Below are 26,284 nucleotides of genomic sequence, written 5' to 3' on the forward strand. Positions count from 1 at the left end.
AATTACTCAGAAATATTGTCACAATTTCAGGGCAACTGCACCGGTATTCCACTCAGTGGTCTAGCAAAAGCACCAACTCTCTGGCTTCCATCTCCCCACTGTTGCCTGCATCTCACTCCCTTACGAACTGGGTTATTTCCAGGCTGCATAGTTCCTTGCCTTTGCTGTATTGTGTCCAGAAGACAAACTGCCTAATTGGGCCTACTTGCTTTCTCTTCTGAGGCTGTTAACAGTAGAGCCCAGTGTGGAACAATTTTTTTTAATCCCACTCTCATCTCGACCGATGGTACCGACTCCCACCGGTTCCCACATGGTTTGTTGAATTTTTATCCCACTTCTGCTATTATGGAAGAGAGTCCTGTGGGACCCATGGGATCCCAATCTTCTCTGCAATGTTCTAGTTCACTAAAGCTGCATCTACACAGCAGCGTTATTTTGGAATAACTCATGTTATTCCAAAATAACATCATCTGCATCTTCACCCCAGCAGTTATTTCAACATAATATTGAAATAATGTTGAGCTAGAGACTGCTTACTCCAACTTCTGTAATCCACATTGTATGAAGAGTAAGGGAAGTCAGGGGACAAGAGCACTATCTCAAAATAACTGCTGTGTAGACAGAGCCAAAAGTCAAAATAAGCTATTTCAACTTAAGCTACACAATTAGGGTAGCTCAAGTTGTGTAGCTTATTTTGAGTTTAGCCCTGCTGTGTACATGTGCCCTATGTGATTGCCTACAGTTATAAGTTACCACACAGTACTCTCTAAGCAAGCCTATTTTATTCTTAAAGTAAAAAGCATTAGAGAGAAACACAATTAAAACAACAAATGAACCTGCATACATGTTAATGCTAGAAATCTTCTCAACCCCCACGTGGACTGTGGGAGGAGCAAACCATCAACACCCTACCCAAGGAGTTTCAGATCGATCACAGCTTCCGTTCAGCTTCAGTTCAGAATAATCACACATTTTTGGGAGTCCGTCTCCTCTAGACCTTGTCCTTTTAAACTTTCTCTAAAAGTTCTTTCCCCACTTTCTGTGGGCTGGGAGTCCTGTTCAGCTGCTGGAACATGAAGAATGCCTTGAGCCTGTTTATCCTATTTATCCAAAATACTTTTATTTATCTGTTGGGTGAGTTTGATGAACTAGTATAAGCAAATCTCTCTGGATGAGGTGGGGAGTGGCTTCAATGGGCTGATAACCAGAAGAATTACATTAGCATCCCGGTCTTCCTAGAGGAGTTGCATACAATGCCAAAGTAAAACACAGATAATTACATTTTTAGTAAAATGGTCCCCGAAGGTATTAAACCTAATTCAATAAGGTTTAACTTAATTCAGTAAAGTTAATCTTAATTCCATAAGGTTTGTCCAGGGCATGGCAGGATGCTGTCAGTGTATCACAAATGTATTTCAAATAAAAATACTAGTATGCCCAATCCACAATAACAAAAACAAATTGGAATCATTATCATATTGTCAGTTTTTTTCCTGCAGAAAGAATGCTATAAAAGACTAAAACTAGTGAGAAATGCTGACACATTATCAATATGTTTAATATGTTGGTGAATAAATGAATACTTAAGCCTCTGAGGGGTTGGCCCAAGCTACAAAATTCAGATCTGAATCTTATATTCTACAAGTCATTGCAGCTGTGTATCCAGCACCTTGGAGCCAGTCCCTGCAGAGTGGTGCTCTTGCCCTGAGGCCATAGCCTCTCCTCTGGTTATATGAGGTTGGCAATGCCCCTGACCTTCTCAGTTCTTTCTCACCTCCCATGGCTAGAGTCATGGTGTTTTTCATCTCTCTCTTTCAGTCTCAGTTTCTGAGACATATTCTGTGTGTCTGTATTAGTTAGTAGCACATTAGGTTAATCTTAGTTAGCATGGTCTTTGAGTATTGGCCGCCCAGTGAATGATGCCTCCACCAAAGTTCAAAGATTGTCCGTCATGGGGGGTGAGCATTACCAACAGTACACAAGGTATTTGTTGTGTCTTGGAGAAGGACACATTGCTCCTTTTCTCCCACTGATTGCTGGTGAGGGGGGATGGGTAGGGTGGGGTGAGGTGGACCCCTGCTGCCTGCGATGGCCCCTGGCTCCATTTGTTCCCAAGCCATATCTATTGAGAGAAGAGGCGGGGCGGAGCAGGGGAGGAGAAAGGTGGGACCTGGGATGGAGGAAGTTTGTCCCAGCCCTTCCCCAGGCTAGGTGGGGAATCACATGATGGGTGGCTCCCTCCCCCCACCCCCGGGTCCCCACTCACCAGTCGTCCCTGTCTCGATCTAAGCTAGCTAATGCAGCAGGTCGCTGGCTTCTCAGTGATCCTGCTCAGAGCCCGCAAAGCATGAAGCATGTAGCTCCTTTAACTTGAAATCATTCATTCCCCGTATTGGTTGACAGTAAACTATGGACATATCTACACTGCAACCTTAAGTTAATTTCAGTTAAATCAACTTGCAGCTGCCATTGTAATTAAGTCAGCAGTGTGTATTTACACCACTCTTTGCGTCAGTGGAACACATCCTCGCCAGCAGCATGGGTATCAATGTAGAGAGCGGTGCATTGCAGATAGGTTCTCCATGCTGAAACTTGCCACGAGGAGCTTGGGGGGTTGGGAAGGGCTTGCAATGCCTCATGGAACCAGAACCTTGTCTTCAATGTCCATGATGTAATTTTCTTCCTAACTCCCCTGATTTCAGCTGGAACACATATGTTGTGCCTTTTCCCCCAAAAGGCTGGAATAGTTGCACATATGTCATATCACCTAAGAAGCATGAAGCATGCCCTCCTCAGCTATGCACTGTTGTTATGAGCATTACAAGCACTACACACCTTATCCTGCATTATTTCCAGAACCATGAGAGGAGCTGTCGTATGGAACATGACAATGTCGTTCAGGCAGCTTTGTTGGAAGCCATAGAACAAATAATTCTCAGTGGTTGCTGACAGTCATGCAACAGCTAAACATAGAAAAATAATGTTTCTGGTCCCAAGAAACAAACACTGACTGGTGGGATTGTTATGCCGTTATGGGATGACAGCTGCAGAATTTCCTATATGCAAGGCCACGTTCTGGGAATTGTGTAAGGAGTTCTCCCCAGCACGGTGGTGCAGCAACACAAAAATTGAGTCTTTTCTGACAGTGGAGAAACCTGTGGTAATTGCTGTGTAGAAGCCTGCAATGCCAGACTGCTACCAGCCAGTGGGGAATCAAGTTGAAGTTGGTAAATCCACTATAGGGGGCTGTTGTGATCCAAGTATGCAGGGGCATTTGGTTGTGGCCCTGGACAATCTTCAGGAAATACTGAATGGTTTTGCTGCAGTGGGGTTCCCTAACTGTGGTGTGGCAACAAATGTCATATATATCCCTAGGTCGGCAAACCTTGCCAAAGAGTACATAAATAGAAAGGAATACTTTTCAGTGGTCTTACAAGCACGTGTGGATCACCTGTAGTGGTTTACTGACACCAATGTGAGATGGTCAGGAAAGGTGCATGATGCATGCATCTTTAAGAACAAAGGTCACCTGAGAAAGTTGCAGGCAGAGACTTTCTTTCCAGAATGCAAAATAACCATTGATAATACTGACTTATCAATTGTGATCCTGGGAGAGACAGCCCATGGCTCGTGAAGCAATACACTGGCCCCTGGAAAGCAGAAACTGTTCAACAATACTCTCAGTAAGTTCAGAATGGTGGCTAAATGTGCCTTTAGCTGTTTAAAGGGTCATTGATTGCTTACTAGGTTAGACCTCTGGGAAAGCAACATCCCTACTGATAGCACTGCTTGCTGTGGGCTTCATAATATCTGTGAGAGAGAGAGGTTTCCACAGGGATGGGGCATGGAAATGAACAGGCTGTCTGCTAATTTTGAGCAGCCAGATACCAAGGCTATAAGAGCTTAGCATGGAGCCCTGTGTCTCAGGGAGGCTTTGAAAACCCATTTCCATAATGAGCCACAGTAATGTGTGCTGTTTCTCTGTATTGTGCCTTCTTATAGTGAGAGCCTTGCTGTGTCTGCTGGGGTTTTGTCTTTAGCACATCTCCAGTGCCTCACTTTCCCCATCCCTCCCTTCATCCCCCCATTTTAAATTAGTAAAGATGAATTCATTCTCAGGACATGGATTTGTATTGAGCAAATCTACTGAAACTTAGAGATCATAAATAGAATTTAACCTGAGACACATGGGGAAAATAAAATTGGTAGGATAAAAACAAATTAATTTTATCTTTAAAGGCACAGTAGCCTTGGTTATCACACAACATTATATGTACAATTTTTATTCTTAAGATCCTCCCTTGGGGGTGAGTGGAAGGGGTATTTCATTTCTCCCCAAACACCTCCTGGTATGTTTGGGAGGGCAAGAGAATTAATATGGCAATGTTGGAATGTTATTGTGCAGGGGCTGCAGAAAGAGTCTAGTCTCAAGGTGTTTCGTCTCAAGGCCAGGCCGATAGCTCAACCTTCCTAATCCCGAGTTGCATGTCATGCTCCCTCTCCTGGGCTGCTCTCGTGCTCACCATGTCTAGTTTTTCAGAGAGAAAAATCCTCTATGCTCTTTGCTTGCTCTGTGCTATCCCAGTTGCATTCATAATCTTGTTAAACATGTCACCATGTGTTCTCTTTTGCCTTCATCTTATCTGGGAGACACTCTCTGTGGATGTGAAGGAAGAGCTGAAGGCCACACTTTAAGCTGTAAGCCAGGGCATGTACAAAGCTTTCATTCTCATAACAGACTCAGTGTCTAATGCAGAGTTACTATAAAAATCACTTTTTATTTCACAGAAGTTTAAGGCAGAACATTTTCATTTACACAAGGTATTCATTGAGCTGGTTTGCTATCCCAGCTATAGTGACAGGGCCCTGGGCTATGGGTGCTGGACCAGCAGCTGCAACCCACAACAGGACCAAAGGTTAGCAGAAGGGTATGCCACCTCCCCTTTGTAATATAGACATTGTCTGAAGACCAGGAAGGGGGGGAGGGAGGGAGAGAGAGAGAGAGAGAGAGAGAGAGTTCGTGCGTGCGTGTGCACGCGCACGCGCTGATGACAGTGAGTACCACAAAATTTCTCTTCCCGGTGCCATGGCTGCTAACCATCACCCAAGCCTTGTAATTACTAAGGACAATTCTGATCCCTGCCACCCAACTACAACCATGTTTTGTAAACCATGGATAAAGGGATGGCAAATCACAACCAAGGAGCACAGGCACTATTGTTTGTGGTCTGAGCACTTGAAACAAGAGCTATCACCATTTCTCCCAGGTGGCTCTAGATCAGTGTTTTTCAAAGTAGTCCATAGACCCACTCTGAGGAAGCTGCTCCTGGGCCGCACCAGTTTCTTTACTTACTGGCTCCATAGCCAAGGTGCCTTGTGTCTCCCATTGACTGCACTTCACCGTTTGCAGCCAAGGGGAGCCACAAACCACTTTGAAAAACACTGCTTTAGCTGATATCACTCTCTTGCCTCAAGGGAACTGATGCTGCAAGCATCCAGGTATAGATTGGGTTTTTATGCTCCTATTCTGCATTGATACCACTGTCCCTGGACCAGCCAAGGAAATGACTTGAAGTACTAGAGCTAATTTATTAGTACAGATTCTTAAGGGCAAGGTGACACATCACACTCATACTGGCAGTTGAATGTAGGCTGCAGGTGTGGCATAGATAACTTCCAATTTCACAGGTGGCTTGAGCTGGCCAGCCATCAGCTTCCCAGAGATTGACCACAAGGATTATGGTTATCTCTGGAGTCCTTTGGATCCACAGGAGGGCTAGGGCCTCTGATTCAATCCCAGGTTTAACATGATGTTACATCCCTTCCAAAAGGAGATGATCTTCCTGCCCACTTGTTAGTTAGTTTGTCTACTTCCCAGGGTCTTTGAGAAATACCCAGTCAAAGGCAGTTTAGGTTATGTGACCTTTTAAGGCAAACATTCACACCTCACACGTGTTCCACAGGTTACATACATATTCATAAGCATACATTAAACAATATGGTTTCTAGGTAAAATCCAGCCTCATGGCCTTGAGTAACCAGAATACATTGTATTGCTCAACATACTAAAAGAACATACTAAAAGAACCTAATGTAAATGGTTTTAGTTTGTATACCAAAGGCATAATACAGAGTTTAACATAAATTGTAACTAAGAGAACCAGTGTCAAGGAAAGGGGTAAAACAGAGGAGGATGTTCAGCCAGCTAGATGCCAGTGAAGAGGAAGGAGGGAGGGGGGTAGTGACAGACCAGTTACACCAACCAAATTAATACTAGAGTGGCATGGGAAAGTGTCCTAACATGGTGGAAGAAATAAAGCAACCCTCCCCAGAAGTGTCCTGTAACAAATTGCAGAGTATCTGCAAAAGTTTCCTGGAGATCTATCTGGGGATTCCCAGGTCATCCCCTCTGTAAACAGCCTTTTTCATGGTGCATCCTTTGTCTAGCAGCAGGATTACAAATAACTCTTGGCCCTCTGGAGAATTAATCTCCCATTCTCCTGTCTCCTAGTCTCCTCCTCTTCTTTGTTGAAGACCTCCCTCCTCAGTGTTGCTTGTAGAGGCCTGGGACTTCAACACCTCAGAGGTGTCCATTCTACTCTTGGGAGTCAAGATGGGGCTGCTCCTGCAAACTGTTTGACTTCCTTGCCTTCTGGTATCCCTGTTTCAGTTCCTTAATTTTCAGTAAGCACTGCTGCATGTCCATTCTCCCTCATGCCACATGTAATCTGCTTATCAATATCTTTATTTCCATGAGTGGATTGGAGCTGTGCCTGCTCAGCTTTTGTTTCTATTAGGCCAAGAAGATCCACCACTTCTTTTGGAGTCCAAGCTGGAGCACATTTGGAACATGAAGCTGAGCAGACAAAAAACATGCTGAAAAAAACAGGAGAGAAATTCAAACGTTCCTAAGTTCTTTAACAGACTGTTTCCTGTGTACCAAGATATTGTGCAGTAGAGTTGAAAATGTTTACCGGAGTGGTCACAGCAGAAAATTGCGGGAGACTTCCTAGAGGCCGGTTAGGTCAATGAAAGCAACTCAGTGTTTATGATGCCTCTTCATTGATCTAAACAGCAGCAAATTCATGCTTATTGCATAGTTGATCTATCAGGTGAGTTGTCAGTAGAAGGAACTTGTCAGGTAGATACATTCATTAGGTCAATGTAAGACAGCTTACATTAACTCAACTTTGTAGTGTTAGACCAGGATTTGTGTAGAATGGAAAATATTTTCTCTTTTCATCACAAAATGAGATTTAAAGTGGATGAATAATTGCAAGACTTGTATCACTGAATTTCAAATATAGAAATTAATTATTGTGTGCATGTGGAGAGGAGCTGGAGATGGTAAAGCATGTAAAACAAATAATTTTGTAGACCTCACTTCAGAATTTTTTAAGGCATGTAATTGCCTTTTAAACATTCAGATCACTGACTACTAATTCTTTGTGAAGTAACATTGGAAACAGTTTTGATCAAATGCTTACATATATTCTTGTTGGAATTCTGTTGATCAGTATAACTGAGGTATTAAAATCACATGGAATGGTAAATATTTTCAACACAAAACAGTAAAAAAAAAAAAGAATAAACAAATGACCTAGATTCAACATAGTCTAATTATTTCAAGGCATGCAAAGTCTATAAAAATAACATTTACTGTATTTAGAAACTCTAGCAAGGCACCCATTGTGAATGACAGACAGACAAACAATTAGCTCTCACAGCTGTATACAGATGTTTTATTTTAGCTATCACAGCATGTGTGTGTTAAAAAATAGTGATTTAATTTAGTCAGAGGAACTGTTAGACGTTATTTTAAACAGATAAGTTGCTTACCGTAGAAGGAAAAATTGGTTTAGATATTTTAATGACTGATGTATACTGTCACAAGTTCTCAAAGTAAAACTTACCCATAAAACAACATCCTTCATATCACTAAAGCCCCATGTAGGGTCTGTGCAGGAGTGCTTGAGGTGAAACTCCTTGCATTCTTGCTAAAACTTATACATCTTAAACCTTATTGAGCTGGTCATCTGAAGAAGTGGGCTGTGCCCATGAAAGCTCATGATACCATCTGTATGTTTTGTTAGTCTTTAAAGTGCTATCAGACTATTTCTTGTTTTTTAACTTTCTTCTGTATAGACTAACTCGGCTACCCCCTGAAGCTTATAGATCTTGTAACTGTATGCTAATGAGCAACTGCCATAAGAATAGATTTTATTAATATGCATTGCCTTGCTTATATAAGTGATAGAACACCCATTGTTTTCAAAGGGACCAAAATCAGGCCCCTTAAACCCATGTTCTTCTCTTGTAACAAGAAAAATAATGCTGTGTTAATGAAAAGTGACATGGTTCATAATTCTTCATGTAAATAAAATCTATAATAGTAAGTAATCTGAATGAAGCGAAGGGTAGATTTTAGTGGATTAGTGGGATATGTAATGTGGGAAGTTAAATTAAAGCACTTAAATGATTACATTATTTTTTATCTTTCAGGACCTTGCCTTCCGAATCCTTGTCATAATGGGGGAACCTGTGAAATTAGTGAAGCGTATCGAGGGGACACATTCATAGGATATGTCTGTAAATGTCCAAAGGGATTTAATGGAATTCACTGCCAGCACAGTAAGTTTCAATACAGTAACTTTAGATTTATATACAAGGACCTTTAACATCTCTTTCTATGCTTGCAATACTAATATTGACATCTGTTCTGATTTTCAGGGATATCTAATTAGTGGTCCGTATGTAACTTACACACCTAGTCTGGTTACTGAGCAATGCAAGTGGTACCTAGACCATAGCAACAGTTAAGATCAAGAGACCTCTACAGCATGGGTTAGGTGCCAGTTGGCTTTTAGCTCAGAGGGTAGAGGCTCCTGTACTCAGCTCCAGAGGTCCCAGGTTCTAATTCGTTCAGTGGTGGTTACACTTACCAAGTTAGTGCTCTTGCATGTTGCGAACACTACCAATTTTAAAATTACTTTGTATCATATTGGTGCTGAGCCATTGATAGGAAATGAAACAAAATTTAAATTAGTTGAGCTTATGCTAAGAATCTAGTCCTAAAGAAAGACTAACCAAATTCTGATCTCATTTACAGTGGGTATAATGGAGAGTAGAAATTGCCCAGATGTCCCTTGTAGCATATAACATAAGACCATAACGTCACATGGCACTGGAAAAAGTTCAGAAGAGGGCCATGCAATGGCTTCTTTATGAGAAAAGATTAATAAAGCTGGGATTTTTCAGCTTGGAAAAGAGAAGACTAGGGGGAATATGATAGAGGTCTATGAAATCATAAAACTGGTGTGGCGAAAGTGAATAAAAGTTATTTACTTGCTCCCACAACACAAGAACTAGAGGTCATTAAATTAATGGATAACAGCTTTAAAACAAACAAAAAGAAGTACTTCTTCATGCAAGGCACCATCAACCTGTGGAACTCCTTGCCAGAGGATGTTGTGAAGACCAGGACTTAACAGAGTTCAAAAAAGAACTAGATAAATGTATGGAGGATAGGTCCATCAATGGCTATAAGTCAGAATGGGCAGGAATGGTATCCGTGCCTTCTGTTTATACCTTCCGTTGTACCATCTGGGAATGGGCGGCAAGGGAACCTAGCACTGGCCACTGTCGGAAGTCAGAATACTGAACTAGATGGACCTTTGGTCTGACCTAGTAGGCCATTTTTATGTGTTTTTATGTTATGATCATCATATTGATACTGTTTTTTTTTAATGTATAGTTACATGCCCGAAGATTTGCATTGACAATCCAATCCTACTCTAAGTCATTAATAGTAAACTCACACTGTACAAAAGGATATTTTCTAAACTGTCAGTAGCATCTCTGGAGTACTGTATTGTTATCCACACAAAATTCTCTGTCACTCCCACGCTCTAGGGACAAACAACTTTACCCAATTCCTAGTGCTCAAGGTATAACCTTGTTAATTTAAATACCCACTCTTACCCAATTTCTTGGTCTCAGGAAATAACTTCCTGCAGGTTTGCAGGATCTTTTTACTAGTAAAAGAGCCTTACACAGTAATATACTTACTCTCTATTTATTAACTACTACCAACCAAGCAGAATACACATGCTAAACATGATCAAAGCAAGTGAACGTTCCCTGTTGGCCAGCTAAGGCTCCAGTTTCATCTGGATTTTGGTTGCTGCACATCACAGTTATGCAGAGGATTCTTGGAAGCTCTAGTCTCAGATTATGTCTTAGAGGTTAATTATTCTTCTAGATCTTTCCTTCTTCTTTCTGTTCCTTTCTTCCTGGTCTCCTTTTTTGGACCCCAGTTTATATAGGGAAACATAACCTTAACTTTCATTGGAAGAAGTGGGTTGTGCCCACGAAAGCTCATGATACCATCTACATTTTTGGTTAGTCTCCAAGGTGCTGCAAGACTATTCATTATTTTTTAAGTTTTTTCGATTGTAGACTAACACGGCTAACCCTCTATACCCTTAACCAATTATTTCACTGACATTTTACTAAGCAATCGTAACATGTTGTAATAAATTACCTAATCAATCATACCCCACCACCTTAGTTGATTTATGCCTAGAAAAATTAATTATACAGTAGACAAACAATTGAAAGCAGATAGAGATCATATAAACAATAGGAAAGTGAGGACAGTACTCATAAAATGAGTATTCTACAACCCCAACTACTGATAAAGAGGTTTTTTTTATCAGACAAAATGCTATCAAACTAAGTTTTCTTTACCCATCTTGAGATCTGTTTCTTTATCTGGTGATATTGGGTGCCCTTAGGACAGGGCTTCCTTTTAAACAGCCTGGTATTACACTATTTTAATGCAATTTAGATGGAATGTGAGTGTGTGACTCCCTGTTTTACAGCTAATGGCTGCAGCTCTTTTAATCTAGCTACAGATGAAGGTTTAGGCTTTAGACCTTCCAATATGGGTACATGCATAGTTCCCTCTAAGGTGCGCACCTGCATGGCCACACACAAAAAATTCTTCCTCTGCCCATCTCCTTTGGACAGCCGCACAGCAACACTCGCATGGCAGGTGGCTGCACTGGCAGGTGAGACCATATGAGATGGTATGGTGAGGGAGCCACTGGGAGAGGGGGTCAGGACCTGCCACAGCCACATTGTGGAGAGGGAGGAGGCCTGTTCCAGTGGCCAGGGCTGCCACATGGTGGCGAGGGGGAGCTTGGGGCATGTTCTGGCATCTGTGGCCGAGAACAGGACCTGTCGCATGGTGTGGGGGGGTGTCTGATCTTGTGGCCAGAAACAGGAGATGCTACATGGCTGGGGTTGCGGAGTCTGCTCCAGAGGCTGGGAACAGGACCTTCCCCATGGCAGCGGGGTGAGGGGGTGTGTGCTCCAGTGACTGGGAACTGAATATGCCACGTGGCTGGGGGAGGAGGCATTTCTGCTGCAGCAGCCGGGAAAATGTGTGTTATGAAATTTGGTGCCAGGGTGGCACATGACATCAAGATTGATGCACAAGCCAAAACTCACTTCTCTCTGATTGGAAAATCTTGGAGGGAACACTGGCTACAGGCCTTCCAATATGGCTACAAAAAAGGCTGTATCCTTGCAGTATGTATGGGTCCCAACCAGTTTCATTTACCCAATATCCAGATTTTAGCAAATGAACAGGTTTTATTTCAATTATGCCTTAAGGCATACTATCCTATGATTTGCTGCATAATTGAAATAAAACCTGTTCATATGTCAGTAGTAGTTCATCAGCAAAAGTGTGATCAATAAGAGTCATTAATGTTTATCACCAAAGAGTAACTAGACCGTGAACTCTGCTGTCATGTTCTCATTCATGAGACCCAATGATCTAGAACAGTAGGAAAGAAATTCAGGACTCTTGAATGATTAACTCATTCAGCATTAGTGGAATGTATAGATTCTACATTTTCTGTTTTATTTTATGGATTAAGGTACAGTTTGATGTTTCTGAAGATACGTGTCTTCATGCAATTCCATAATGGCTAAACAGTTAGAAGATTAACTGTGTAGGCCTGACTTGACAGAACAGTGTTAATGCTACTTTGGTAGACTCTGAACAAGTATCTGGGTGCTGACAGAGGAGAGGTTAAATTCAGTTCCATGTACAAGTGCTAGACAATTTTGTCAAGTAATTTAACGGAATGGACCTGGTTACAATTCAGTTTCACAGGGAAGGTGGACCCCTGATAAAAGGGACTCAGGAAACTGACTTAAAAGCCAAGATTCAGCAGTAACTACTGTGGGAACTTCTTTGAAATCCATCATAGTTCTCACTTGAAGCAATTGTAACAAAGCAGGGCAGTTACATAGCATTCAACACGAGGTTTTAGAATTAGGACTGCTTTAGGAGTAAGCTTGGAGGCAGGAAGTGAAAGAGAAGGTCAGGGCTTACTAATAGAGCAAGGACTCTTATGTAGAAAAACAGAATATGGCTTAGTATGGATTGTATCTTGGAATATGAGAAAAGATCTGCTGCTATGGGTGTGTGGGTCCACTGTGGGTAGTTTCCCCCAAATAGACAGAAGCTATAAGATGTGTTAACAAAAATTGGGAGTGGTCCCAATGGGAAAAGGACCTGCAGAAACATCTTAATGTTTGCCTGGTTTTGTGCCAGACTTAATCAGAAAGGGTATGTCTACACTACAAAGTTAGTTCGAACTAACGTCTGTTAGTTCGAACTAACTTTCATAGGTGCTACACTAGCGCTCCATTAGTTCGAATTTAAATCGAACTAACGGAGTGCTTAGTTCGAACTAGGTAATCCTCATTCCGCGAGGATTAAGCTAGTTCGAACTTACTAGTTTGAATTAAGGGCTGTGTAGACCCTTAATTTGAACTAGTGAGAGGCTAGCCCTTCCCAGCTTGCCCTGGTGGCCACTCTGGCCAACACCAGGCAAACTCTACTGCCCCCCTCCCAGCCCCGGAGCCCTTAAAGGGCTACGGGCTGGCTACACAGTTTGTGCCAGTTGCAAGGTTGCCAGCACCCGTGCCAGCACACCCAGCAGCTGACACCCCAGGAGCCAGCTACCCGATGCCCCCCAGCCCTCCCCCTCTTCCCGGGACCAGCCTGGCAGCTCCCAGGACCCTGCCCGGGGCCACAAGAGGCAGGCGCCCGCGTGGTCTAGTGCAGAGATCGTGGACCTCATCGAGGTTTGGGGGGAAGCCTCCAATATCCACGATCTCCGCACTAGCCACAGGAACGCAGCAGTCTACGGCCGCATGGCTGCCCACCTGGCCGCCAGGGACCACCAGTGCAGCCGGGAGCAGGTGCGCTGCAAAATAAAGGACCTGCGTCAGTCCTACTCCCGGGCCTGCCTGCCAGGGGCCGACCTGGAGGCATACCCCCACTTGCAGGCTCTGGACCGCCTCCTGGGAACTCATGCTGTTCCTGCCCCCCGGGACGTGATAGACCCTGGGGCAGAGGGACCGCTTCAGGAGACGGAGGAGGAGGAGGAGGGCTCCAAGAGCCAGGAGCCTGCCGGCAGCCTGCCCAGGACCCGGGACCCCCGAGGCACCCCACAGAGCCGCTCGCCTGTGTCGTCCAAGGCCAGGGAGGCGTTCCACCTGTGAGTACCATCATGCTCCCCTTATGTGTACGGGGGGCTGGGGCGAGAGGGAGCCCCGGGACCGTGCGCCTGGGCCTTGCCCACCACGGAGCAGCAGCTGGGGATCCTGCAGGGGCCCTGGCCTTGCAGAGGGGAGCTGGGTTTCACACACCTGGGCCCCTGGGGTAATTGACCGCTGTTCTTGTTTCACCACAGCTGCAGCACCTGGGCCTGCAGGGCGCACCACCCCGCCCGCAGCAGCCGCCCGCGCCCGGGCAAGCAGGAGAGCCAGGAACCAGGAGGAGTACCAGAGGCGGCACCACCGGTTCCTGGAGCAACAGCTCCATCTCCAGGACCACTGGGTCCAGGAGGACCTGAGGCTGCGCCGGAGGCACTGGAGGAGCAGGGCCGTGCCCTGCGAGGCCACCTCCAGAGCCTGCTCAACCGCTTCCCAATTCCTCCTGCTCCCCCCCCCCCGCTCCCCCTGCTTCTCCCCCTGCTCCACCTCTTGCTCCCCCTCCTGCTCCCACTCCTGCTTCCTCCACACCCCCCGTCCCTCCTGCCCCACCCTCCACAACCATTCCCCACCAACGCCCCCGGACCCGCAGTGTTGCAAGACAGGAGAGGCAGCCGGACTCCCACCCCTGAGCTTTCCTTTCCCTTCCTCTCTTCCCTCCCCTTGCAGCTCCCTCGTACCAGGTTTCCCCCTCCCCTCTCCTATCCTCCTACCTCCCTCCCTCCCCCCCACCCCAGTTATGTAAAATAAAAAGATGTTTTTGTTTGAAAAACAGGTGTCTTTATTTGACAGTAGGTAGGGAGAGGAAAGGGGAAGGGGATAGGGTGGAAGAAGGCCCCAGTGGGGCGTGCAGGGAGAGGTCAGTCCTTCTCCTCCTCCACCAGGAAGCTCTCCTGCAGGGCTTCCCAGATCCGGACGGCCCCCCGCTGGGCTTCCCGGACGGCGGCGGTGCGTGGCTGACCGTAGTGGCCAGCCATGAGGTCAGCCTCAGCCATCCAGGCTGGCAGGAAAGCCTCCCCCTTTCTCTCACATAAATTGTGGAGCACACAACATGCTGCCACCACGGGAGGGATGTTGTGCTCGGCCAGGTCCAGACGGGTGAGGAGGCATCGAAAGTGGGCTTTCAGTCGCCCGAAGGCCCCCTCCACCACGATGCGGGCCCTGGTCAGCCTGGCATTGAAGGCCTGGCGGGAGGGATTGAGGTGCCCCGTGTAGGGCTTCATCAGCCACGGCTGCAGTGAGTAGGCGGCATCCCCCACCAGGCACAAGGGCATGTCCACGTCCCCGACCCTGATGTGGCGGTCGGGGAAGAAGGTCCTGTCCTGCAGCCGCTGGCACACGGAGGAGTTGCGGTACACCCAGGCATCGTGTGCTTTGCCGGACCAGCCCACATTAATTTCCGTGAACTGTCCCCGGTGGTTACACACGGCCTGCAGAAGGATGGAGAAGTACCCCTTGTGGTTGACGTACCGGGATGCCTGGTGTTCTGGGGCACGGATGGGGATGTGCGTCCCGTCGATGGTCCCCCCGCGGTTGGGGAAGCCGAGGGCGCCGAATCCCTGGATGACGGCGTCTGGGTCGGCGAGGGGGACCACCCTGCGGAGCAGCACCCAGTTGATGGCCTTGACCACCTGTGGAGAGAGACACAGCAAAGCGCCAATCAGTGGGGCGCCCAGGTGGCTGGGAGCATTTGTGCCCTGGCAGTGCCCCGCGCCCCACTCCTGGAAGCAACCCCCCTGGCGGTGTGTAGTACGGCCGGGACAGACCGACCCCTCCGGTGCGGGGCGCTTTCGCCTCCTCCCTCCCCCCCTTTGTCCCTGGGGCAGCCCATCCCCTCCTTGCAGCCCCCCTCTCCCTCCGGCACAGTGGCCAGCACGAGTGCCATACCTGCATGAGCACCGCTCCGACGGTGGATCTCCCCATGCCGAACTGGTTCCCCATGGATCGGTAGCTGTCCAGCGCGGAGAGCTTCCAGAGGGCGATGGCCACCCGCTTCTGGAGGGGGATGGCGGGCCTCATGCAAGTGTCCCTTCTGCGCAGAGCAGGGGCGAGCCACTCGCAGAGCTCCAGGAAGGTGTCCCTCCTCATCCTGAAGTTCTGGGTCCACTGTTGGTCTTCCCAGCACTCCAGGACGATGCGGTCCCACCAGTCGCTGCTGGTGTCCAGACGCCAGATGCGGCGGGGCACGCCGGTGCCGGGGAGCCGCCGTAGCTCCTCCACGGCCCCCAGGGCAGCCAGGCGGAGAGGCAGGGGGCTGACGTGCACCAGGTGGTGCCAGGCAGCCTCGAGCCATTGGTGGCAGGCTTGCAGCAGCAAGTCCAGAAAGTGCACCAGAAGGTGCAGGGCGAGCTCTGGCTCCATGTTGCCACCTGCGGCGGCGGCCCCGAAGGGAAGCACCGACACAGACGGGCGCAGAGACCAACGCTTTGCTGTCCCTCGGCGAGGTTGGCAAGCACACAGGAAAAGCTGAGAACCGGCTGTCCAGGGGGGGTCCCTTTAAGCACGAGCCTCAGATAGCCTCAGACAGCAGCCACACAAAGCAACTGCTAACCTGATGCCCTGCCAGAACCGGTTTCAGCTGCCCTTAAATGCGCCCCTGCGTCCAATCAGTGTGGACGCGCTAGTTCGAATTAGCAAAACGCTAATCGGAACTAGTTTTTAGTTCTAGATGCATTAGTTCGAATTAGCTTAGTTCGAATTAACTAATTCAAACTAAGTTAGTTCGAATTAGCGCTGTAGTGTAGACGTACCCAAACAGAAAACATAGAGGGGCTCTTATAAGACAGGCACCCAGCAGTCTATGGGAACAAATTCAAATTGATTATAGTGGGGAGTTGCCCTGAGCACCAAGGAGGTACAAATGTGTGCTGGCAGCTGTGGATACTTTTTCATATTGAGTGAAAATTTTCACTATAAAAAATATGAGCGATCTAACTACAGCAGAGCAATTGGTGTATCATGTGTTCTGCAGATGTTGAGTCCCAAAAGTAATAGACTCAAACAATGGTAATAGATGTATGGGGTCGATCATTACAGAAATAATCTCCTCCTCTGCACTATTCAGAAGTTTCACATTCCCTATCATGCAGTGGCAGCAGGATAAGTTGAGCAAACAATAAAATCTAAATTAAGAAAAGTGGTGAATGAAAGAGTTGCAGCTAAGATGAAGTACTACCACTAGTACAAATATGCATCAGAGCTAGGGGAATGCAGATCCAAGGCTTTTCCCCTTGCAAGGCCTTAATAAAAAGAGTCAGATTGTGGAACAATATAGTTACCCACTTGCCGCCCATCTGGCTCTTGTAGCCCTATCAGAGCCTGAGTGTTCAAAATTCAAATTCTGAAAGTACAAAAAAGTGTGATGAGAAAACAAAGGGGGAAGTACAGAAAACCAAGGCATAGTTCAATAGCAAAGAAGACCTGACAAAGCATCTAGTGGAATCTAAATCATGATATAGAATCAGTCTCCAATACATGCTTTTCCAAAAAAGCACAGTGGAACTGTTTATACTTAAGGTATGTCTAGACTACATGGCTCCATCGATGGAGCCATGTAAACTAGTTTACCCGACATAGTCAATGAAGCAGGGACTTAAATAATCCCTGCTTCATTAAAATAAAAATAGCCGTCCACTGTGCTGACAATCAGCTGATCCGGCACAGCGCGGCAGTCTAGATGCAGATCAGTCAACAAGGGAAGCCGTTTCACGAGGTATAAGGGAGCCGTCGACAAAGGCTTCCCTTGTCAATCGATCCGTGTCTAGACTGCCATGCTGTGCCGAATCAGCTGATTGTTTGCACAGCATGGCAGCCATTTTTATTTTAATGAAGCGGGGATTATTTAAATCCCTGCTTCATTGACTGTGTCGGGTAAACTAGTTTAAATGGCTCCGTCAACGGAGCCATGTAGTCTAGACATACTCCTAGTGTCGGACAGACTTGGCCCTTGGTATATTTGCTACACCCAGGAAATAAAGACAAAGTTTTAAAAACAAATGTAAATTAGCTCAATGGACATAAAGATATGTAAAGCAAGAAACAAAAATAGCTTATTTCCCTTTTGTTTTGCAAATTTGCATCCATACAGTGGTCATACTTTCCAAAGTTAGGGCACTCTTGTGGCTTAGGATAACATTAGACCTGTACAGAATCTGCAAAGCTCTTCATGCCACTCTCCCTATCCTTTTCAAATGCCAGTAATATCAACTTCCTGTTTAAGCAGACAGTAAATGTTCGCCTGGTCTCATGGCAAATCCCTGCTGTACCGTGCTTAAGGTCGTAAAAACAATAAGTAACCTACCATGCCAGACGGCCTACTATCCAGAGTTTTAGAGGGAGAACCCAACTCCTGGGCCACAAGAACCCCAGAACAAAAATATACATTGGTGATCATACTAGGTGGCCCAGGAATTGGGGCCTTTTTATAAAATTTTGCCAATATTCAAAAATGCAACCTCATAATCAACTCCTTAACTAATGAATTCAGAAAGCCATGAAGAAAGGAGAGGGTATTAGTGTTTTAACCCTGCAGCCAAAAGCTTTACCTGACCTGTAATGCACGCTATTACACCACGTTTAAAATAAATTGATGGTCAAGATTGCTAAACTGCACACTGGTCTGGATCCATTAGTGGAAAACCTAGAACCTGAAATTTGGTTAAAAGTAGGTCCTGCATGGACAGTATGTAGACAGGTATGTTATACATGAATTGGTTCCTATAACATAACTAAACCAATCTCAAAGCATGTAATGTATAGAAATGCAACAAAAGTATAAATGTATATTTGCTGTATAACTTTGTCCGTTATGTACCTTGCATCCACCTCCTGTGTTTGAGTCTTATCAACTCAAAATACCTTTGCTATATGCCAATTAAAGGTAAGCAAGTAATATAATCTGGGGTTGAAATAAGTTCTCAGAAAGCCAAGTAGAAAGAGATCTTGACTTGAAGAAGAATACAACAAACTGAAACGTAGCTAAGGATTTATTCAAATAGCACCAGATGGACGGTAGAGAAAAAACAACTCAAAACCAATAGTAAGAGGAGATTTTAGGCTCTGAATGTTTATTCAAGATTATACACTAAGTATTTATTGTCCAATAAAATGAAAGTATACTTAAGATACTTATGTAACATTCTTAAATATAGAATGCAGACATTAAACAATAGACATGTTAATATGTGATGTTTGTTTCAGTTGTTTTATGAAAGTGAATGGAAAATCTGTTTTTTATTGTTCTGCCTGCACTAATAGTTATAATAGTTATAATCACTATTCTTTCACAGAACTGTGTTTTCCTTTATTTCATCTTTGTGTCTTTCTAAAAACTGTTTTAATGTAAGGGAAAACAGACGCTCAATTTCAAAATGGTCATGGGTTTGGGGGGGGGGGCAGGGGTTGTTCACCACATTCTACCAGACATTATGAATAATTTTTAGGCCGTCAAAAGTTCAGTATTTGGTAAATTTACTGTTTGCTTGGGAAAAAAGCACAGTTCTACCCTATGTATAATTGTGACATTTTACCTATGGTATGATCAGACTGTGGCACAGCTATGTCCCTTCAGTTATCCAACCCTAGAATGCCTTTTTTACTACTTTGCTGTAAAAGTAACTATTCATGCATGTGAATTACTCCAAATGGTACTGTAAGAATATAAGAATGGCCATATTGTTTCAGATCAAAGCTCCATCTAGCTCAGTATCCTGTCTTCAGACAATGGCTAATGCCAGATGCCCCAGAGGGAGTGAACAGAAACAGGTCATCATTAAATGATCCCTCTCCTGTCGTCCATTTCCAGTCCCTGACAAATAACGGCTAGGGATGCCATTCCTAACCATCCTGGCTAATAGTCATTGATAGACCTACCCTCCATGAATTTATCTAGTTCTTTATTGAACCCTATTAAAGTCCTGGTCTTCACAACCTCCTCTGGCAAGGAGCTCCACACGTTGACTTCATTCTGCACGAAGAAAAGCTTTCTTTCGTTTGTTTTAAAACTTCCTACCTACTAATTTCATCTGGTGTCCCCTAGTTCTTATGTTATGAAAACAAGTAAATAACTTTTCCTTATTCACTTTCTCCATACCTGTCGTGATTTTATCATATCCCCCATTAGGGTGCATCTACATAGCAGAATTATTTTGAAATAATGTGAACATCTACAAAGCAATTCCATTACTTTGAAATAAATTTGAAATAACAGACAGCTTATTCCAACTTCTGTAAACCTCATTCCAGGAGGAATAATGCCTATTCCAAAATAGCTATTTCAAAATAGCTGTAGTGTGAAAGCTTAACTGCTGCTATTTCAAAATAGCTCATCCCCAGGGCCATTCAAACTAATTATTCGAGGTAGCACGTTCACATTAGGGAAGCCTGTGTCAGACTAATTTTGAGGCTTCCCTGTAGTGTAGACATGCTATTTTGAAATAAGCTATTTTGTAGGATTTCTTCCAGAATAGCTTATTTTGAATAAAAGTACAGTGTAGACGTACCCTTAGTCTCCTCTTTTCTAAACTGAAAAGTCCCAGTCTTTTTTAATTTCTCTTCATACGGGACCCATTCCAAGCCCCTAATAATTGTTGTTGCCCTTTTCTGAACCTTTTCCAATGCTAGTATTTCTTTTTTTTTAGATGAGGCAACCACGTCTGTATGCAGTATTCAAGATGTAGGTGTACCATGGTTTTATATAAAGGCAATAAGATGTTCTCTGTCTTATTGTTTATCCCTTTTTTAATGATTCCTAACATTTTCTTTGCTTTTTTGATTGCTGCTGAATACCGAGTGGATGTTTTCAGAGAACTGTCCACATTGACTCCAAGATCTCTCTCTTGAGTAGTTATAGCTAAATTAGTCCCCATTGTTCTATATATGTAGTTGGGATTATATTTTCCAGTGTGCATTACTTTGCATTTATCAACATTAAAGTTCATTTGCCATTTGTTGCTCAATCACCTAGTTTTGTGAGATTCTTTTGAAGCTCTTCACAGCCTGCTTTGGTCTTAACCATCTTGAGCATTGTAGTATCATCTGCAAATTTTGCCACCTCACTGTCTACCACTTTTTCCAGATCATTTACAAATAGATTAAATATGATTGGTCCCAGGATTGACCCCTGGGGACCACCACTTGTTACCTCCCTCCATTCTGAAAACTGACCTTTTATTCCTACCCTTTGCTTTCTGTCCTTTAATCAGCACTGTATCCATGCTATTGCCAGCCATTCTTGCACAACAATCCCAGAAAATTCCCAGTCCTAGACTTTCCTCAGAAATGTGCATGATGTACTATCTAGTCTTCTCCTGGACAACCCAAGATAATACAAGTTTGGTGATCTTAATGGAAAATGATATGCACAAATCCTGTTATCTTAAATTGAGTTTCCTAAACACTTCAAGCATACTGGCTTAAATAAAACAATAAATCAAGCTTATTAACTACAGAAAATATGTTTTAAGTTATTATAATTAATGAGGCATGACCAATGGGTTACAAGAAAATAAAGTAAATGCAATTAACACCTTAATTAACAGGCTAAATGAATTCAAAGCAAAAATATTTCTCACCATATACTTCAGCAAAGGGTTGAATTCCTTTCAGACAGGACCCTTCATCAGTCCAAGTCTGTTTCTTTATCCCCCAGGTGTTGTGGTTGCCATGGGTAGAGAAAAAGGGAGGAGTAATTTGAGGAATTTCCTCTATCTTTTTATAGTCCTTTACTTTCCCAGAGAATCATCTCCAAATGAGGTTCAGGAGACATGAAGTTTGTGTGGATGGGAGCCCACAGCTGCTTTATTGTCAAACTGTAAATGTTCACCCACATTCTTTTTCCTGCTAAAGAATGGTCACTTAACCAGCAGATAATCCATTTAACTTTATGGACATCTGGCTGAGGCGGTAGGTAACTTTTTGTTTCTGGGGATCTGTTCTGTAGATGCTCCTCCGAGACCTGGAACACATCTAGCATTATCATAGAGAGGAATCCATTAACTTCACATGCAATGATTTTACCAGAGGACATTAATGATCAGTAAATTCAGAGTTTTCAATTGATACTTCAAAATGTGTGTTTTGTATGAAATTCATCATAATCCTGTAAAAGGGGTAAACCGAGTACAGACTCTCACAATAATCTGCTTTGTGCACAATCTGATTATCTCATCTGGCAAGAAACTGGTGTCTTTTTTATTCAAAATTCTTTGAAATGCAAAGTTTTATGAACTTATAAAAAATTAGGACTCTAAACTCCTACTTTCCTACGTAGAATTAAATTGTAAACTCATTACAATTCAAATTAAAAATCTGTCAAAATCAGTCCAGCATAAGAAGTTAAATTAAAATGACCCCTTTCAAGAGATATAACATCTTCTAAAACTATTAAGATTTCTAAAAGATCACACACTAATTTAGTTTTATCTTGGATTTCTTTTATGTTTAATATTCTCCCGCAAAATCAATTACACTAATGATTGGTTTTGCAACCAAGATACACTCCAGGAACTGACATTCTGTCATTCATGTTAACCAGCATCCAATCAATATTTCTAAGACTCCATGACCCTTTGCTCATGTAAATAATTGGTATGTAAATGATAAAAGAACGTTATTAATTTCACTGATTTTTATACTATGTTTGATTGCAGTACTACATAGTAAGTATCAGCTCTTGTCTCAAAGGGTTCTGATACCCCATGGGCAAAACTAGGGAGGAAGACATTCCAAATAACGTGATCACCAGTGATCATAATAGAAAGTGATCAGTGATTTTAATAGAAAGCAGGGATAGATTTGGATGGGAAAACACAGATGCCTCAGATCTAATTCTGATGTCCTTATGGAAGTGGCATGTCAGTGGGACTTGCTGACAAGGTACTATTAAATATTCCTGATGTATTAGTACATGACAGTCTCTCTTTCTCTGCAACTCTCACTTGCATTGTATAGGGTTTTTTTTCTACATATATAAAGGTGTAATTTCCAAATGCCTTACTCACACTGATGGCAAATTAGCCATATAAAGTCAATCTGGTAAGCAACAACAGCAAAATCAGGTTCTGAACCAGTGACTCAGCATAAGGGTAGTGGGCATAATAGTGCATGTCATAATTCAGATGAGAACAAAGTCAATTTCTCTCTTTTCTTAGGATCTTTAGGATCTTTATGATTGAAAGTTTTGATATAAATATACTTACCACTGGCATTTATTTTACTTCATTTACGACTGCAGATGACAAAATTATGTCAACCTATCTGAATGCACCTTTTTAAAACAGAGTCATAGAGATCTGCACTACTAAATCAACATCCATCATAAAATAGTTACATTATCTACATCATTAATTAATCATCCATATGAGAGAAAATAATACAGGGCAATAGCAGCTGCTCTGAAAACAAGTGCCTATTTTGGGGTCTTTCCCTGGTTTTTTATTTGCTCTGAAGGATCCAAATCTTTATTTTAAAACAGTATTTGTATCTCTTCTGGCTTCGAAGATTAAATCTTCTATATGGAAATTAATGCAATGAGTGAGTTACTCCCTTCCACCAGATGGACTGAAACAAGAGGCCACACTGAAAAATTCAAGTCAAGATTATGAATCCACCTGAAATCTGGGGGTGTTCAGCTTTGGAGATTTGGCTGGGATTGTTTTATATTCTCAAGGGCTTTAAGGGGAAATACTTACAACAACAACAAATATGCTGCACTGTTTGAAAACTAGACTGGTTAATCAAAACCGGGATTATCCCCTTTATAGGTGCTGATTTTCTAATGTGCTGGGTGGAGTGTTCCTCCACCCACACTCCACCTCTTTCCCCATGGCAACATTCCATCTTGCCTCTTCCCACTCTGCCTCTTCCTATCCTGCAGTTTCCCTGCCAAAGTCTTGCTCACTAGATTTCAAGCCTGCTGATTTTATGTTACAGGCCTCAAATTACTACATCTGCTCAATGTGTATTAAGTAACTCTAAAATAGACAGATCAGATAACTGAGTTGTAGTTAATACTTGATATTCCGGTGGCCAAAAAAGCTCCATATGACCTGTCTCACTTTCGTAGGATGCTTTAATCAAGGAAGATAAAATTTAGAACCTCTTATTACTACTAGTGAACATCAATGGAGGGTTACTAATGTCAATAGCTGTTTCTCAACAAAAGTAAATTCTAGAATTCTGAATTAGATGCAGGTAAAGGTTGTAAGTTTGGGTGATGTTCATTAGAGCTCATTGGAAATCTTCCAGTGGAAGTTTCTGCTGGCAAATGCTGATTGGACAAAATCCAAATATTTCTTGGGAAACTGAGTTAGTTAAAATGTTGGCTTTCACATACTGAAAAATTATATGCTCAGACCATCCCCTTATACCAGCACTGTCTAAGGGTATGTCTACACTACAGCGTTAATTCGAGTCAACTTAATTTGAAATAGTTAATTTGAATTAAGCTAATTCAAAATAACAGATCTACACACTAAACCTATTTCGAAATAGCGTTTTGCTATTTTGAAATAGCGCATCCACACTGAGTGGACCCTGAACCGAAGTTAAGGCTGGCCGGAACCAGTGCCGGCAGGACATCAGGTTAGGACTTAGTGTGTGAGGCTGCTGCCTGAGGCTAACTGAGCTCTGTGCTTAAAGGGACCCTACCCCCACCCTGGACAAACAGTTCTCAGGGTTCCCCGCTTGCTCGTCTACCTCGATGAGGGACAGCAAAGCAGCCCTGTCTTGGAGTGCCCTGAGTGCCCACACTCAGGACACCACAGCACTCAGCCACATGGAGCCAGAGCTGCTCCTGGTCATGCCGGTGCATCTCGTGGGGTCGTTGCCATCAGCCCGACTGCACTTGCTGCAGGCTGCCATCTGGGGAGTGCATCGGGGAGGCTGTCAGGATCTAGGAGGCCCTGCGGGAGAGCGTCCACCCCGAGGAGCCCTCAGAGCCTTCCTGGTCCTCCCCACTGGGGGCTCGTGCCCCATTCCTCCCTCACTTCCTTCCACTTACCCCTCCCTAGCCCCCCTTCCTGATGTCAAATAAAATACACTTTTTTTCAAAAATAGAAACTGGGTTTATTGAACAAAACTGTGGGTGGGATGAACCTCTGGGAAGACTGGGGAAAGGAGGCGGGAGATGGGAGGAGAGAGCGTGGGAGAGGGGAGGGGGGAAAACTGGGGGGGAGGGAGCTGGAAAGGGAGAGGAAGGGGGAGGGGAAGCTCAGCACTAAGGGGCGGAGGTCTCATCAGGCCACATGTCTCCCAGCACGGTGAGTGCGGGGGCCTTGGCATCCCCGGAGGGATGGGGAGGAGGGTGTGGAGGTTAAGGTGGGGGGTGTGGTGATTGAGGAGGAGGGTGAGCAGGTTGAAGAGGGAGAGGTGGGAGGGAGAGAAGTGGGAGGAGGAACGGTAGCTGGGGGGCAGCAGGGGCTGGAGCAACACAAGGCAGCATACTCTGTACCAGGGTCTGCAGATGGGTACAGATGGCACAACCCTGGGCAAGCAGCTCCCTCTGGAATTCCCATTCTTCCTGTGCCTGCTGCTCCATGATGTGGGTCAGGGCTCACAGGGCCTCCAGCTGCTGCTCTCAGTATCCATGCCATGTTGTGGTCATCCTTTGGAGCCCTCAAGTGCGGGAGCATGTCCCAGGCGGGGTGGTGCACCCTGCACATGCAGCTGGTGTGGCTGTGGAGAAAGAAGAGAAGTGGTCAGTTCTTCCTGGGGACTCAGTGGGTGAAACCCAGTCCCCCTCTGCGAGGTGAGGATGACCATGCCCTGCACCGTCAGAGCTGCTGTGCTTGCACAGAGGCCATGGTTGGAATGTCCGGCTCTCCCTGGGAGTGGGAGCTGCCCCGAGACCTCACCCATGTCCCTATGCTGTGTATAGTGTGGGTGAGGTGTGGGGAAGATGTTAGAGGAAGCTTGTGAAGGGAGGGCATCCTGCTGTGTCCTGCCCTGGGGTCAGGAACATGTCCGGTCTCTTCACACACACATGTGGCTATGAGGCCACAGCCCCTGTGTGGCACACAGCTGGAGCCACCTGCCCAGGCATGGCACGGCATGTGCTCGCACGTGCACAGGTTGCTGCATTATCTGTGGTAAGCAAAGCTCATGCGCACGGTTCCTGGCACTTACATGGTGTGGCCTCCCCAGACGACCCTGGTGACTCCGCTGTTGGGACAGCTCAGGGGTTCGCCGGTGTGGCACCCTCCATGGCGGCGACTCCTCTGCACCCTGGTCAGGGCACTCTGGTCCCAGCTCGCTGTCCCCCGGGGTGGCACGGACCGTCCTGCCTCCCAGGATGTGGTCCAGTGCCTCAAAGTAGGGGCAGGTGTCTGCCCCTGCTGAGGAGCTGCTCTGAGTGGCCCTGGTGTACCCCTGCCACAGCTCTTCAATTTACAGGTGCACCTGCTCCTGGGTGCGCCTGTGGCCTTTCTAGGCCATGGTGGCAGCTATGCGGCTGTAAACGGCCATGTTCCTCTGTGTAGTGCAGAGATCATGGACACTGGGGGACTGCGCCCAAACCTCAATGAGGTCCATGATCTCCTCACTAGTCCAGGAGAGAGCGCGGCATCTACGACCCCTGGCTGGCTCCTGGGTGCTGGAGGACTGGGCATGGGACAGCTGGCTGACACTGGCTGCCTGGCTCATGGTGGGGCCACTGGGTCAGGGGCAGAGATTGCTGGCAGGCCTGGATCTGGCATGTGCAGTCTGGAGA

At 45.0% G+C, this 26,284-nt stretch overlaps 1 protein-coding gene across 1 annotated transcript in view; it reads left to right on the top strand.

Moving 5' to 3' along the window:
- EDIL3 (EGF like and discoidin domains 3) overlaps nucleotides 1-26,284 on the top strand; it is a 429,858-nt gene that overhangs the window by 197,926 nt on the left and 205,648 nt on the right. Inside the window, exon 4 of the mRNA XM_006124343.5 lies at nucleotides 8,503-8,631. Coding sequence (XP_006124405.3) covers nucleotides 8,503-8,631 — 129 coding nt within the window. The remainder of the gene's footprint in view (nucleotides 1-8,502; nucleotides 8,632-26,284) is intronic.

This window comes from Pelodiscus sinensis, chromosome 6 (assembly GCF_052426305.1).
Source record: "Pelodiscus sinensis isolate ZL-2025 chromosome 6, ASM5242630v1, whole genome shotgun sequence".
Taxonomy (NCBI): Eukaryota; Metazoa; Chordata; order Testudines; family Trionychidae; genus Pelodiscus; species Pelodiscus sinensis.